This window comes from Malaclemys terrapin, chromosome 2, assembly GCF_027887155.1.
Source record: "Malaclemys terrapin pileata isolate rMalTer1 chromosome 2, rMalTer1.hap1, whole genome shotgun sequence".
In the NCBI taxonomy this organism is placed as follows: domain Eukaryota; kingdom Metazoa; phylum Chordata; order Testudines; family Emydidae; genus Malaclemys; species Malaclemys terrapin.
In genome coordinates this window covers 241,821,611-241,836,028 of record NC_071506.1, presented here as the reverse complement: position 1 = coordinate 241,836,028, position 14,418 = coordinate 241,821,611, and the positions used below count along the sequence as shown (strand labels likewise).

The following is a 14,418-nucleotide window of genomic DNA, read 5'->3' as shown; positions in this document are numbered from 1 at the left end:
GGAGTGAAGCACTGGGTACAGGCTAGCAGCCAGGACCAGAGGAACCGGGCCAGGAGCAGAGCCCCACCTAAAACCTGGGGGTGCTGCAGCATCCCTACAAACCTGCCCAGAGACCCACTCTCCCACCCCATCAGTACTCGCCAGCCCCCTGCTGGCAGAAGCGCTCCTGCAGGCTGCCTTACGCTCTCGCAACCTCAGCCAGCCCCGCCCCCTGTCAGACCAGAGCGGCAAGTTTTTTAATTCTTATAGCACAGAGCTGTGGCCCAGATGTGTGCTAATTGGGCTGCATGCGGTCGCAGGTTGAGAACCGGTGGTCTAGGGGCTTCATCCCTGCAGGGGCTCAGGGCTTCAGCCCCACGGGACATACATACTGGTGCTGGGGGCTTCAGCAGGAGTAGGGCTGAAACCCCAAGACCTCCCTCCCTGCAGGGCAGAAAGCCCTAGCCCCATCACCCCGCTGCAGGGCTGAAGCCCTGAGCCCCAGCAGGCACACTTGGCTCTCAAACTTTTGAAGATTATTGTATGTGGGTTGGAGGGTCAGTAAGTTTGGCCACCCCAGAACTATATCTGTATGAAAAAATAACTAGAAAAAGCATATGCATCTTTGCACCCACTCCACTGTTGGGACCTGGTTTTGGAAGGAACCCAAGAATTGGTGCAACAAAAATCAGTGAAATCAGAGTAGATCAAGATTATATTCTCAGGTGGGCCCGACTCAAGTCAATGGCAAAATTCCCATTGATATTTACAGGATCAGCATTTACCCAGATCCTGTCTCTGAAGAACACAGAGCTCTAGCTTAACTGTTCACTGCCAGAGTTTGCCTGTGAGAACTACTGCTACTAGCTGTGAAAGGACCTCTACAGCATTCTCCCCTGCCTATATGCAAGGTGTCACGCTTTTTTTTGCGGGGGAGGTGGTAGGTAAAGGTCGTAGGAGCTGGAAAAAAAAAATAGGAAAGTAACTCTTGAAAACCAACAGGAAACAGAAAAACATCTTCAGAGCAAGCAGCTAATATTAAACTGGGTATAAACTCCTGGGTTTGTAGATTAAATGAAACCACAACAAATTGTGAAAAGGAGACAATATTTTAATAACTTCATACCTTTCAATGCCTTGTGTATCAGAATATTGCAAAAGGTGAGGTTCCAGATAGTTCATGTCAGGTCTTGTGAGCTGTTAACATAAAAAACAGAAAGAGACGTAAAAAACATAGTGTAGAAAAACATATTCTTACTTATGAGCTTGTGTTCTACTGAACCACATGACAATCTATGTAGTTACATAATACCATTCTGTAACAATGGGGAGATGGAAAATCTTAATATTCAAGAGTTAGATCCATCTTCCCAGTTCAAACTTCCATCTTTTTATTTGCAAGATGCTCATCAGCAGTTTCTTCAGATCAGCAAAAAGTTATTTATGGACTGTTCTGTCCTGGTTAAATCCAACACATTGTTGAGTGAAAATATACTAGAACTAATCTCAGAGATTCTATAATTACTGTTTGAGGACACACCAAAATCCCCACCATTTTCTTTTAATATTTACAGAAGGTAGAGTATTATTTTAAAAATTAAAAGTCAATTGTGTTTAAATTACCTTCTCAACAGTGTTCCCTCTAATTTTTCCCACATATGTGCGGAATGAGTTTTGTTATGTGCACCAATATGAAGGTGATGTGACACATCACCTTCATATTGGTGCACATAACAAAATTCATATGTGGTGTGGAGTGGGGCTGAGGGGTTCGGAGTATGGGAGGGGGTTCAGGCTGGGGCAGAGGGTTGGGGTGCATAGGGTGAGGGCTCTGGATGAGGATGTGGGCTCTGCCTGGGGTCAGGGATGAGGGGTTTAGGGTGTAGGAGGGTGTTCTGGGGCTAAGGCGGGGAGAGGGGACTCCCCTCAGCTCTTTCTCCTCTGCAGCACCTGGGCTGGAGGATAGGCACCCCTCCCCCGTCGCGGCAGGCATGGGCTCGGGCTGGCTTCAGGCCGCCCCTCCCCTAGCTGCGACAGGTCCGGTGCTGAGTTGGGGCCAGGCGCCCCCATCGGCGCCGACTCAGAGAAAAACTAACGGGTGCTGCTGGCAGCCAACCTGCCCCCTCCTCCCAGTGCCTCCCACCCACCGCACTGACCAATTCCTCCCCCTTCCTCCCAGTGCCTCCCGCCCGCTGCGAACAGCGGTTTTGCTGCATGTAGGAAGCTCCGGGAGCGAGGAGCGGGGATGGGGCATGCTTGGGGGAGGAGGCGGGATGGGGGCGGAGCGGGAAGAGTCAGGGTGGGTGGGGACTTGGGGGAAGGGATGGAGTGGGGGCGGGGCTTGAGCAGAGTCGAGCACCCCCCGCCAGCTAGAGGGGAAGTTGGAGCCTATGGTGCGCCCCTCGCTCGGCCAGTCGGCTGGGCTGGTTCCCTGAGCACCTGCGCGGTGCTAAATAGGCTGCTGCGCAGCCACGCAGCTTATAGGGAACTTAGCTTCTCAGTTGGTTGGGAAGGAACTAATAATTTTACCTGGTACAGTTAAGAAATAGCCGAAGCAACTGGGTTAGATTTTTTATTTTAAAATGTGGATCTAGTCTGAAAGTGACTAATAAAGACAATGTGCAGTTCCATATTTACTGGGCTAACTACTTCCAGCTAAAATTTGCACAGATCTCACGTTATTAAAAAAACATTTCCTCTTCCAAATTGTCAGGCATGCCAACTCACCTTGAGATCTACAAATCAAGCACTGACATCAGTAATAAAGATTCTGCAGAACAAACTGCATCCGTGCAATTTCAGTGACTTTTAGTAGGGGTGAACAAGTCTAAATGAAAGCACAAGCTGGCCCTACAATTGGAAATTAATTTTGCTGCTGTGTGACCCAAAATAAAATCTAGTTTATTCTTCCACAGCTTTAAAAATTACTTTCTCACTTAAAAAGGTGCCATTTTTATATTATCATTTTTCAGATAATAGAAATTGTCTTTGTGCAGCACTGCAGCCTGACATCTGGACTGGTATACAAAAATTACTCACTTTTTTAAAATAGTTTTGCTTAAAATCAATGCATAATTCCAACATAAAGAATGCTTTCCATTCTAGGTAAGAGTTTTGGCTCCACCAGGAGAGAATCAAACAATATGATAGAGTACTTGGTAATTTCTCTCATAAGAAAAAAATAATCTCCAAATAATTTTTTTTTATTAAATGAGAAGAGTACTTTAAATTATTTCTATCTAAACATAAAGAACACTTTGGATTGAACATTTTTTAAAAATCTGAGTGATGTTGCTTAGGCAAATTTCAAAGAAAATGGTTTTGGCTCTCAGCCAGAGCCACACTTTTCATTGTTATATTACTTTGCTAAGTGTATCTGACTGATATACAAATATTAAGTATAAAGCATGGTTGTTTAAAAAAGTTTTTTGTCATAACGCTATCAATTCACTAGAGACAATTAAAGGCATTATTTATTCTGTTCTAAATTATTCATCGGTAAAACACCTCACCATTATTAAAATTCAACTGACAGCTGCAATACCATTCTATAGGTCAAAATCCATCATTCCAAATTATTCACTTACTCTTTCCTGTATTAAATCATAGCAAAGTTTGTTCTCACTTGTTCCCAAATTCAAAATGCCCTGAAAGAAAATTACAGATATTAAACAATTGAGGCCATCTAAAAATAATCCAGTTTGGATTCCCTTTGTCTTTATAAGAAGGGCCTGGAACATTTACTACCATATCTCCAATTCAGTAGCCCAAACCTGTTAGCCAGAGGCCAGTATGAAAGATTGCCAGAGTTGAGAATAACTGTGACAGGCTATTTTATCATAAGTAGGGTGACCAGATGTCCTGATTTTATAGGGACAGTCCTGATTTTGGGGTCTTTTTCTTATATAGATTCCTATTACCCCCCACCCCTGTCCTGATTTTTCACATTTGCTGTCTGGTCACCCTAATCATAAGCCTTGGGGTATTTGGTGCTTTTCTTAAAGCCTCATCTCCTGAAGCCAGGTGATGATGTGAGAATCTCAGTTTCATTTAAAATTAAACTAAGTTTCTAGTCCTCCTAGTTGTGGAGAAAAGCTTGAAAATGTTACTCCTAAAGGCTCAAAAACTAGGAGGCAAATAAAGGGAACCTTAAATGTTATTTTTTAAGCTCTCGTGATTTTTAAGTTAACATCCTGTTTTTGATCAATTGGGGCTGACAACTGTGCCAAAGGCCCGACACACTTCACTCTGGTCTGGACAACAAGAAACCTTGTTTGCATCAGAAAAACCACTAGCCTCTGGAAATGGGATCAAAGGAGTTGGAATTGTTTGCTTGCATCCAATTGTGCTCTGGCAAATGAATGCTCTCACAGTATAGAACACGGATTATTCCTATTCCTGTAGGAATATAACATCAAACAATACATAACATTGGTTGCCGGGGCAGGGAAGTGGTCTCATTATGCAACGTACAGCAGACATGCTCATGTTCGTCAGACACTATGCAAATAGAGAGGCAGCAGCACCAGCACCTCCTTGTTAGGGTGATTTCGGATCAGGGAATAACGTCATCATAGTATTACTGGCACAAACCAGCTTGAACCACCTTACCCAGACTGGCTCAGCAGCACCATCCTCTACAGGGATCAGCAACAACAATGCGTCTCACTCTTCCCCTCCCGCCTTGCGTCTTTACTCCTTAGTCACCCTGCAGTAGCCCAGTTTACAGAGGGTTGTTTTAAAGTCCTGCGTAGGAATCTCGAGGAACCTTACACACACACTGCTTCATTTGTAATGAAAGAGGTGCCGGGGCTCAAGACATTTTTTTTCTTTCATAACTGACACAGCAAGCCCAGAGGCGCCGGGACTATGAACTGCCAAGCCTAGCGGTTCCAGGGCTGAGCCCGGCACAAACTAAGCACTGCCCGCACCCCACCTCCCCGCCCCGCTCAACCACCACAGGGGGACAGGGAGGAGGCTCCAGCGGTTGGGGTGCTGGACTCGAGCCCCCAGTTCAGTGCCCTGCTGTCTGGGCAAGTCACTCCATCTCCCCCTGCGGGCTGAACATACCCGGGGTGCCTCGGTTCCCAGTGTGGGCAAGGGGGGATAAGGGAACCGGTACCTCGCGGGGGGGGGGGGCATTAATTCCCGTGCGAGGCTCTGATATCAGGGCGATGGGGGCAGCTCCCATGAATGGCTCGTCCTCTACCTGCTCCCCAACCCCCGCCCGCCTGCCGACACCCGCCCCGGCACCTGCTCCAGGGCATTCCGCAGCGCCCATCCCCGTGGCGCGGGCCCCTTCGCCCTCCCCCCGGCCTGCTGCTCGGAGGGACTGACGCCCCCAAACCTGCGGGACTCCTCGCCCCCCGGCTCTGCCCTGCCGGCTCCCCTCACCCGCGGGTTGCGGTCCCGGTCGAAGGGGTCCGCGATGTACAAGTCGAAGCCTTTGTCCAGCAGGCCCCGGGCGCCGCCGGCGATGCGGGAGCCCCGGGCGGAGAGAGCCGCCACCCGGCCATTGCTGCCTGCGCCGCCGCTGCTCATCCTGCGCCCGCCGCGGCCCTTCCGGAGTGAAGACAAAGGATGAAGGAGTCGGGGACAGAGGCGGCGGACGCAGGGAGCGTGGAGGTGGCGTCTTCCAGACCGGGATGCTGAGAGGGACAAGCCGCCCCGTCAACTGGAGCCACCCCCGTCCTCAGCTTGGTGCGCCGGCCCGGCGTGCCCTGAGGTGAGGACCGCCCCTCGCAGTTTCCTGCCCAGACTTCGGCTTTCCGGAAACCGCAGGGCCCTGCATCCCCGCCCCAGGCCAGAGCGCCCTTGGCGCTGCGCGGCCTGAGCCCCCGGGGGCTCTCCCGCGGCCCGGCCGTGCGCTAGCCGAGCGGACGCTGCGCATCGCCGGGGGTCAGGTCCCGTCCCTGGGGCTCTGCCGCGCCGCCCGGGAGCCGGGACACGCAGGGCCGCAGAAGCCGCTGACACCCCCTCTTTCCCCCCGCACAGTCCCTCTCCTCTGGCGGGCCCTGGGAGATCGCCGCGTCCTGAGCTGGTCCCGTACGTGTGTCAAGCCCAGATGGCATTGTGTCAAAACGCCCGGGGTTGGTTTTGATCTGGTATGTTAGGAGATTAAATACAGGCTTTGGAACGCAGCATTATCAGTATTTCACAGTGACAGGAAATGTGCTTTCCGCCTTACAGTGCAGCTAGGGAGACGTTAGCCCAGCGTCACAGAGATTCTCATTTCAGACCTGATGCAGCAAACAGGAAGGACAGAGCTTCCTGCACAAAGGTTCGGCTACACCCAAACTTGTACGGAAATAACTAAATCTGTTTTAATTCACACATTTTGTTATGGAGTAAGTGTCCTATTTTGGTCCAGTTTTAGCAAAATCAAAATAGGTGAAGTCACTTAATCTCTATTTTGCTTTCCTCTTCTGCACAATGGGAGTACTCTTTGAGCTGTGGTCAAGTGAAAAATTCTCTAACTTATTTCAGACAGCTGTGAGAATTAGGGTGTCTAACTTCAAAAACCATGCCTGTGTTAATATTTGAATTCTGCGTTGGTTATGTAAAGCATACTAAGTGCAGAGCAGACTGTTCTGACTGCATCTTACCTAATATAGGGCTGAGACAATGGTATTTTTGACATGGAGAAGAAAACCCTAGGATCTGGATAGACCACAACATAATGTTCTTTTTTTTTAATCAATACTTTAACCTTGGATTGAGTATCATCCTTATTACTGGTCTTAGAAAAAGAGCTCTGTACCTCCAGAACAGATGAGTGGCTTAAAATGTGGAGTGTCACTTGTCAATACAGAGATTTTACCTTCATATCTGCTGAGCCCCATGTATCAGAAAACAGGATACGTATTTATTTATTAAGCTACATTAACCCCTGCTTTTCCAGAATTAATTTGGAGGTAGGTACAGGTATCTCTGTGAGTCTGTCAGTGTGCATTGGGAGGATGGATATGTGAGGAACGTCACACTGTCATGCCCAGGAGAAAAATTTAATGTGATGGAAGTTACAAGGAGGGTTTACCAGGATTCAACAAGGCATAGATAGGAATAATTTCCCAAGGGTTCATGTACATTAGAGGGTCACAAGATGTTGGTTTTAAATTAAAATGTCCAGCAATGTGTTCTGTTGTAAACGTTGGTACTGAAGGGGCTGCTGCTGTTGCTTCTCCAGTGCCAGTGGGGCTGCCTTGCCGCACTGTCTTTGATTTGTGCTTGTTTCTCTGGTCTGCATATAGCATACATGTCACAAGGCAAGCTTGGAGTGTTGATCACAGGCAGTGCTGCATGGAGTATCATGCAGAGCTAAGGTCACTTAGGGGTGCACGCTGCTGCATTTAGACGAGTAATTCTGTGAGGCCACAGGATGGAAGACAGACTTTCAATCTGGTTTAAACTACTTCTGTTTGTTTTTTAAAAATTACCTCTGTTTTTTGCTAAGGAAATTTTCTTCTGTTAACGTTAGAATACGGGCGTGTTTTTTGACTGCTATCCAAATGGGTGTCAGAGAAATTCTGTCCCTGCAGTTATCTAAGAGTAACTTTTCTGAGCTGTTGGCAGCTAATAGGCTTGTGCATCAAAGAGGCTTGTTGTAACTCTATACTATCCAAACAAGGTCATGCTGTATTAGTTACATATTTTTTACATAGTACTTGGAGGCTACTGTGACTTCCTAGAAGTTCCTTGGAAATGTTATATAACTGGAGTGTGGGATCAGCTGCTATTAGATAACAACAGCACGGGATGGATCTCTTACACATAACAGTGCTGTCTGTCTTTGATTAACCTCCAAAAACAGAGTAGAATTTAAAAACACAAATAGCTCGAATCCATTGAAAATCAACTAAGGTTTCTTGACCAATGCAGAGTGAACATGGGGGAGAAAGTCACATTGGAACTATACTGCAGACAGGGACAAGACCTGTATTTTACCTATTGTTCGTTGCAAATTTTTGAGGAGACTGGTACTTATTGGTTTAGCTACATGTGTAACAAAAGAGGTATTCTGCAATGACCCACTGAAAATTGACCTCTCACACAAGCTTTTATATATGAAAAATGATTTTTTAAAATACAGATCAAGGCCACACAGTCCTTGGCTGAATGACTGACAGATTCCCTTACTGCTGAGATCATCAATATTCTGTAAAAGAAATAAATTAGATTCTAAACCACTCCCAGAATCCACTCTCCTTAAGTCAGAGTGTTACTCCGGCAAAGAATTCTATGAAGGATTTAGTTTGATGGCTCTCTTTTTGGGGGGATCATATTGGAAGTCTTGTGTTGACATAATTGCATTGGACTTTCAAAACACCACTTCCCTAACTATTGTTTTGCTTCCAGGAAGCAAAACAAAACAAAATCCCTTGCACTTATGTAACCTTGTCTATATTTAGCTCTTGTTTTTTTTAGATACCCATCAACTACTAAGAAAGAATGGCTGGCAATTGAGAACATTTCAGTTGCAGCTGACAAGACAGATGATAGAGGATTAAAAAGATAACCTAACTTTTACAGTCAACTTTTACACAGTTTATAATAAGCACCCAGAAAAAAACTGACTTCACGGCTTTATATATCACATTAGGGGCACAGGGTGACATAAGGGATTAGTATTGAGGCACAGACCCTTTCATCTTTAGCTCAGTGGTTCAAATATAGATTAATTATGTCATTATTATCCAGTGACTTTTGGTGGCCTACTTGAAATTAGTGTCGTGATCTCAGACTAGTTCCAATGAACACATCACAAACACTACCATCCCACCTGTCACTAACTGGCATCCTTGTTCACCATTTTATTTCTATAGGGGGAACATGAACAAATCTGGTGTGGCTCCTGGAGAAAAATAGAGCAGCTAAGAGATGCTTTAAAAAATATGGGCTCATTCTTGGGGTGCCTGTGGGTAGTTTCACAACCAACAGCAGCTGAGAATCTTCATAGCAGTTTATGCTTCCCTCCTATCCCCCTTTATTCCTGGCATACCTCATATGCTGGGTCTTGTGAGAAGGCTTGCACAGGGCAGCCTATGACTAAGTCTTTCAAAGAGGTCATGGAAGTTGCAGATTCTGTGACTTTCCAGGACCTCTGTGATTTCTGCAGCAGCCGGTGCGGCTGACTCCATGGTCGCCTGAGCAGCCGGGTCGGCCCGGAGCCAGCCGAACCGGCCGCTGCTCGGGCAGCCCCAGGCAGCTGGTCCTGGGCTCTGCCCTGTAGTAGTAGTCCAGGAGCAGCAGCAGTCTGAGAGTAACAGTGGCGGGGCCTCAGGCCGCCCCCCCACCCAGAGCAGCTGCAGTGGGGCCCTGCCCAACAGTGGCGGGGCCCAGAGTGCCCCCCCAGAAGCAGCAGCGTCCTCAGAGCACCCCTCCAGAGCAGAAGCATACCTGGGAGCGCCCCCTCCCCAGCACCTAAGATTTAGTTAGGGGTATTTTTAGTAAAAGTCATAGACAGGTCAGGGGCCCTGACTTTTTGTTTACTACCTGTGACCTGTCCATGACTTCTACTAAAAATACTTGTGACTAAATCTTAGCTTTACCTATGACTGGTATGCAGTCCTGAACCAGAGGAATTCTCCCCAGGCTGGCTAAGGGTTTCTTATATCCCCTGTACACCATAATCATACACCTGAATAAAACATTCTGTAGATATGCGCCATTCCATCTGTTAGTTTTTAGTTATTATTGAAGGATTAGTGAAGAAGAGATTATCTCATATCCGCTAATTGCTAATAGTGACCTCTGGCTGAGAAGTATTACCCACAGCCCCAATCAAGGTTCTACCATCTTTACATCAGTTAGTACAGCACATCTGTAACAGTCTACTTACTCTCTTGCTCAGAGAATTTTTTTTTTTGGAGGGGGGGGAAGAGGATAGAGAAGTAGTAAAATACCATTATTATATGTATTAACTTCCTCATTGAAAAGAGTGAGGAGGAAGTAGAGGAGTATGTACTGTTAAGTTTTCATGAAAGTTTTGCAAGCCATGGTACGTAATCCTACTTTCATTCTGCAGAGTAAACGGGGATCTCAGTGTGGAGCCTGATGGAGACTTGCTTTCATTTTAAGATTGTCAGTACAATTTTTGACACTGAAATACAATATGCTATTTAAAAAAACCACACATACTCTGACTATGAAGGTGACTCCACAGAGTATTTTACTGACAATTTACTATGTTCTGATGCTTATCAATATCCTAGTTCTCCACTTGGTCATCCCTTCAGACTTAAATTTCAATGCTTTCTCAGATGATTTAGTTGGAAAATGAAAACATCTTTTCCCTTTTTTGAAAATAAATCTATCCTGTCTCTATTTTCTTACTTTAGAAGGTAAGCTTAGATTTTGGTTTGTTTTTAATTCTATTCATCTGTAGCTGATCTGAAAGAATATATTAGACTACTTACCTACCAATAAACATGCAGAATGTTTCCCCTTTAGACTTATAAAGACCATAACATACATAGCTCAATATATTTGTATATTTCCAGTGTTGTTAGTTATTAAAATTTATCCATATAAGTTGTATGAATACCATGCTTCTCCTGAACACAGAATTTTGGTAAATCTACCTTAGGATGCCATTTGGTTTTCATTACAACTATAGAAATATAACTGTAGAACAGCTGTGAAGAAAACAACCTATATTTGTTGTGAGAAAGAAGAAAGCTTGATAAAACCATCAATTCCTTCCAAAAACTGCACGATAAGTTCAAAACCTGGACTTCATTGGCAGATAAGCAATTAGATACATTGTAACCAATGTTGTCTCAAAATGTTTAATACCAATTTGTAGGAAGACATATTTTTGCAAAATAAAATGTCAAATAATTTTACAATCCTTAAAATTAATTTCAAAGAAGCCTGTCATTCAGTCACTGCAATAATAAACCCATATGAATATAAATCTTATTCTGATCTTATAATTTAAACATCTAACATTTAAAGCTACAATTTAGTGATTACAATCACATTAAAAATTATTATGCTAAAGTCACTTTTTGTCCTGGTCTGAAAGTTGCTCCATTCTGCCCTTTCCTCTTCTTGGGATGCTGAAAATTCTCATAGCTAGAAACAAGAATAAGTAATAGCATATTAGTATAAGATGCCATCATTCTTTTCAAAATCCTCATTAGTTACACATCAATGCCAATGAAGACCAAACCAGTTGTGTGTGATTGTATGAATAACGCAAGAGTTGTACATATTAGAGAATACCCTCTTTACACAATGTTAGGAACAAACTATGAGTGGTCATAGATTCATATTAATGAAAGATTTATACCTATAAAGACCCTTCCAATAAATGTTTGCTGCAGGATGGGACATTCTTACTCCTTATTAGCAACACTGCAGATATATAAGATTAATAGAACAAAATGTATGTTACACAGAATCCTTAGCTAGAGCAACAGATTTCATTTACTGTAATTCCAAATCCATGTGAAGTTCCCAGCAGATTGTGAGAGGAAATTCTTATACTCCCAAGCTCTGAAAAGCAGTGACACTCTGGCCCTGGCTACACTGGTGCTGTACAGCGCTGCAACTTGCTGCGCTCAGGGGTATGAAAACGCCCCCACCCGAGCGGAGCAAGTGCAGCGCTGTAAAGCGCCAGTGTAATCAGCGCTTGCCACCTGCAGCGCTGCACGCTCGCTCGCAGCACTGCAAGCTACTCCCCTCGGAGAGTACACGCGACTACACTCGCGCTTCACAATGCTGCCACGGCAGCGCTGTGAATTCCCAAGTGTAGCCATGGCCTATTCTCTAAGAGATAATCAACTCAGGGATCAAAGTACAGTGCTAGGGCAGCCCACCAAAAAGGTCTGAATTTAACACCACCTCAACCAGACCCAAAACAAAACAAAAAACTCCCCCCTCCGAGCTTCAGCTTTCTCAGGTCACTATGAAATTAGGTCTAACTTAGCAATGATATCCATGTCAATGGATGGGAATATGGTAAATGCAGATTAAAACATTAAAAATTGTTATCGAACTTTTGCCTCAGATTAACTGCTCCCTTTCTCTATTTTTTTTCTCATTTTTAAGAAGTTATTAAACTCAAAAGAACAAAAAATTTAGAGACAAAAATACCACCCCCCCAAACCAAAACACCTGACTTATTGCTGAAACAAGCAGCTGAAACCACTGTTTGTCTGGTATAGATGCAGGATGGGCCTAAAATATTTAAAATATTACTTGTGTATTCTGAAACATTAGCATTTAATTGCATGTTAAATTATTTATGATTTTACTTTGCAAACAAAAATATGAATACAACTAAACATGTGAATATTTTATACTTTCATGAGCAAAGAAATTTAACACTTTGCTCATGTAACACGCCATCTCAGGGATCCAAGAATCTCTTGGTGCTATAGAAAGCAATATAGTTATACATAATGTAGTTGTAACTTGGAATCTAATTGAGAAAACTGAGTTATAACATGGAGAGTCCGCAATATACTGAAGCGTGTTCTATTCATATGAAAAAGATAGATTAAATTAATTGAATATTTTTTAATTATTCTTGTTGCTACTGTAGATAGTACTTGCAGTAGAAATTGAGTCTGACCGAAAGCCCATTGATAAAAATGGGATTGTTTCCATCTTCAGTGGTCTTTGGATCAGGTGCATAATTGCCTTGATTTTCTAAGGGTCATTTTTCCCCTTCAGGCAAATAGGTAACTTCCTTTAGCACTAGTGGGTAGACAATTATGTAGCTGAAGTAAGAATGAGCCACTAGCATGCATCATTGCTATCAACCATAAGATAAAGTAGTCTAAATAATGGGATAGCTAAATCTAAGCAAGTTAATATCTATATGCAATCAAAATAACTACAAGGAGAAACAACAGAGAAGATAATGCAAATGTTCAAACCAACACACTGGTGAATTGTGCTTCCCTTATGCATATTTAATTTTATTAATGTTTAATAGTTCAGAAGTGCTGAAAAGATGAACTTTGCTGTGGGGATTATATAATTTATAATATAATTCAGTTATTTTGCAAAACACTGATATTAAACAACTCTTGAAAGATTGAACTAAATGTAATGTTCATGCATGAAATTTAAACAAATTTAGTAACATAATTTACTACTTACAGTTCAACAAAATTCTTCCAGTCATCTTGACTTACAGATGGTCTTGTGTCCTCAAGTGCAGCCATTAAGTGGGACTGACTAATAATTAAAGTGTTCCTGGTTAATCCTGATTGGCTAGGGGCAACATCCTCCTTGAAAACAGAAAATAAATAGTAATAACTTTGGGATCTTTTCCAACATTTGTCAGTATTATTCTAAAGTATATTTTATCTCAAGTGTACTACACACACAGTACTAAGCTTATCTCTAGACATTAAAAACACAGGAATAATGTAGCTATATGAAGCAGTCAACTTGCTGGCATATTTTGTCAGACTATGTCTTCGACCTTTACACATTAGCTTTACTCTGTTTCAGTTTAATATTACTGCAGAAATAATTTATAAACAGGAAAAAATACAGACAAGGAGTGAAAACTAATCGAAACATGTTAGGATTGAATAATATGAAAAAACTGCCGTACTCCATTCTTGCTCCTGTAGTTGGCCTTGATTGCATTGATTTCAGCCCTGAGTTGCTCTATTTGTTCTTGATTAAGTTCTTGGAAACCTTCTTGTGAGGCGGTTCTGAGCATGGAGGGTTGCGACGATACTATATCTCTCAAAGTAATGCCAGTTAAATCATGGGTTATGGAGTTTGGTCCAGACAAACACTGAGAGCTCTAGAGTGACGGGGGAAAAACACTAAGTTACTATTAATCCAAAACAGCAACTCCATAGTTAAGATTTTAATACTCGTTCCATTTAACCACAGTTGTGTACCTAAGCTTTCTCTCTTCACCAATAAAAATCCTTTTTTTCTAAAATGTGTCATTTATACTGACATCCCAGCACAAAAGCTTCTGGCTAACCAGACAAGCTATTTTGGACATTGTCAAGGGGTATATGTACCCCATGCTGGCCCAGCAACCGAAAGGTTAACACAGGCACTGCTGGTCATTGCTCCTTAGCTGTCTCAACATAGCTGGGAGGATAAAAGGACTGGGAAGCAAAGGGGCAGGGCGGGGCAGCCATCAGAAGAGTAAGAAGGCCTGGAGGAGGGAACTCCTGCCAGCAAGCTGCTGAAGAGACACTCAGGGACAACACCCTGGAAGGAGACAGCCAGAACAGCAGGTCGAAGAGTCTGCAGAAACCCGGGGGAAGTAGGGAGGAGCTCAGGGCATAGCTGGAGACAACGAATCCTGATCCAGCTTATCTAGCTTGAGGACCCTGAGCTGGAACCCGTGGAGTGGGTGGGCATGGATTTCCCCACCAACCCCCTGATGGACTTAAGAGTGGGGAGGGTCTTCAGATCCCTGGGCACCAGTAATAGACTAACAGCCCACCA

At 43.9% G+C, this 14,418-nt stretch overlaps 2 protein-coding genes and 1 long non-coding RNA gene across 6 annotated transcripts in view; 1 reads left to right on the top strand and 2 right to left on the bottom strand.

The window, feature by feature from the left end:
* LOC128832829 (1-aminocyclopropane-1-carboxylate synthase-like protein 1) overlaps positions 1-5,622 on the bottom strand; it is a 36,849-nt gene extending 31,227 nt beyond the window's left edge. For both annotated transcript variants that reach the window (XM_054020466.1, XM_054020467.1), the window contains exons 1-3: positions 5,374-5,622; positions 3,567-3,626; positions 1,106-1,176 (exon numbers count right to left, since the gene is read on the bottom strand). In XM_054020466.1, coding sequence (XP_053876441.1) covers positions 1,106-1,176; positions 3,567-3,626; positions 5,374-5,520 — 278 coding nt within the window. In that variant the 5' untranslated portion in view covers positions 5,521-5,622. The remainder of the gene's footprint in view (positions 1-1,105; positions 1,177-3,566; positions 3,627-5,373) is intronic.
* Positions 5,623-5,751: 129 nt separating this feature from the next.
* The window catches only part of LOC128832833 (uncharacterized), a 40,986-nt gene continuing 32,319 nt past the window's right edge, over positions 5,752-14,418 (top strand). For both annotated transcript variants that reach the window (XR_008444062.1, XR_008444061.1), the window contains exon 1: positions 5,752-6,083. This is a non-coding gene — a long non-coding RNA (uncharacterized LOC128832833). The remainder of the gene's footprint in view (positions 6,084-14,418) is intronic.
* PEX1 (peroxisomal biogenesis factor 1) overlaps positions 10,737-14,418 on the bottom strand; it is a 52,409-nt gene continuing 48,727 nt past the window's right edge. For both annotated transcript variants that reach the window (XM_054020464.1, XM_054020465.1), the window contains exons 22-24: positions 13,556-13,753; positions 13,093-13,223; positions 10,737-11,055 (exon numbers count right to left, since the gene is read on the bottom strand). In XM_054020464.1, the coding sequence (XP_053876439.1) occupies positions 10,971-11,055; positions 13,093-13,223; positions 13,556-13,753 (414 nt within the window). In that variant the 3' untranslated portion in view covers positions 10,737-10,970. The remainder of the gene's footprint in view (positions 11,056-13,092; positions 13,224-13,555; positions 13,754-14,418) is intronic.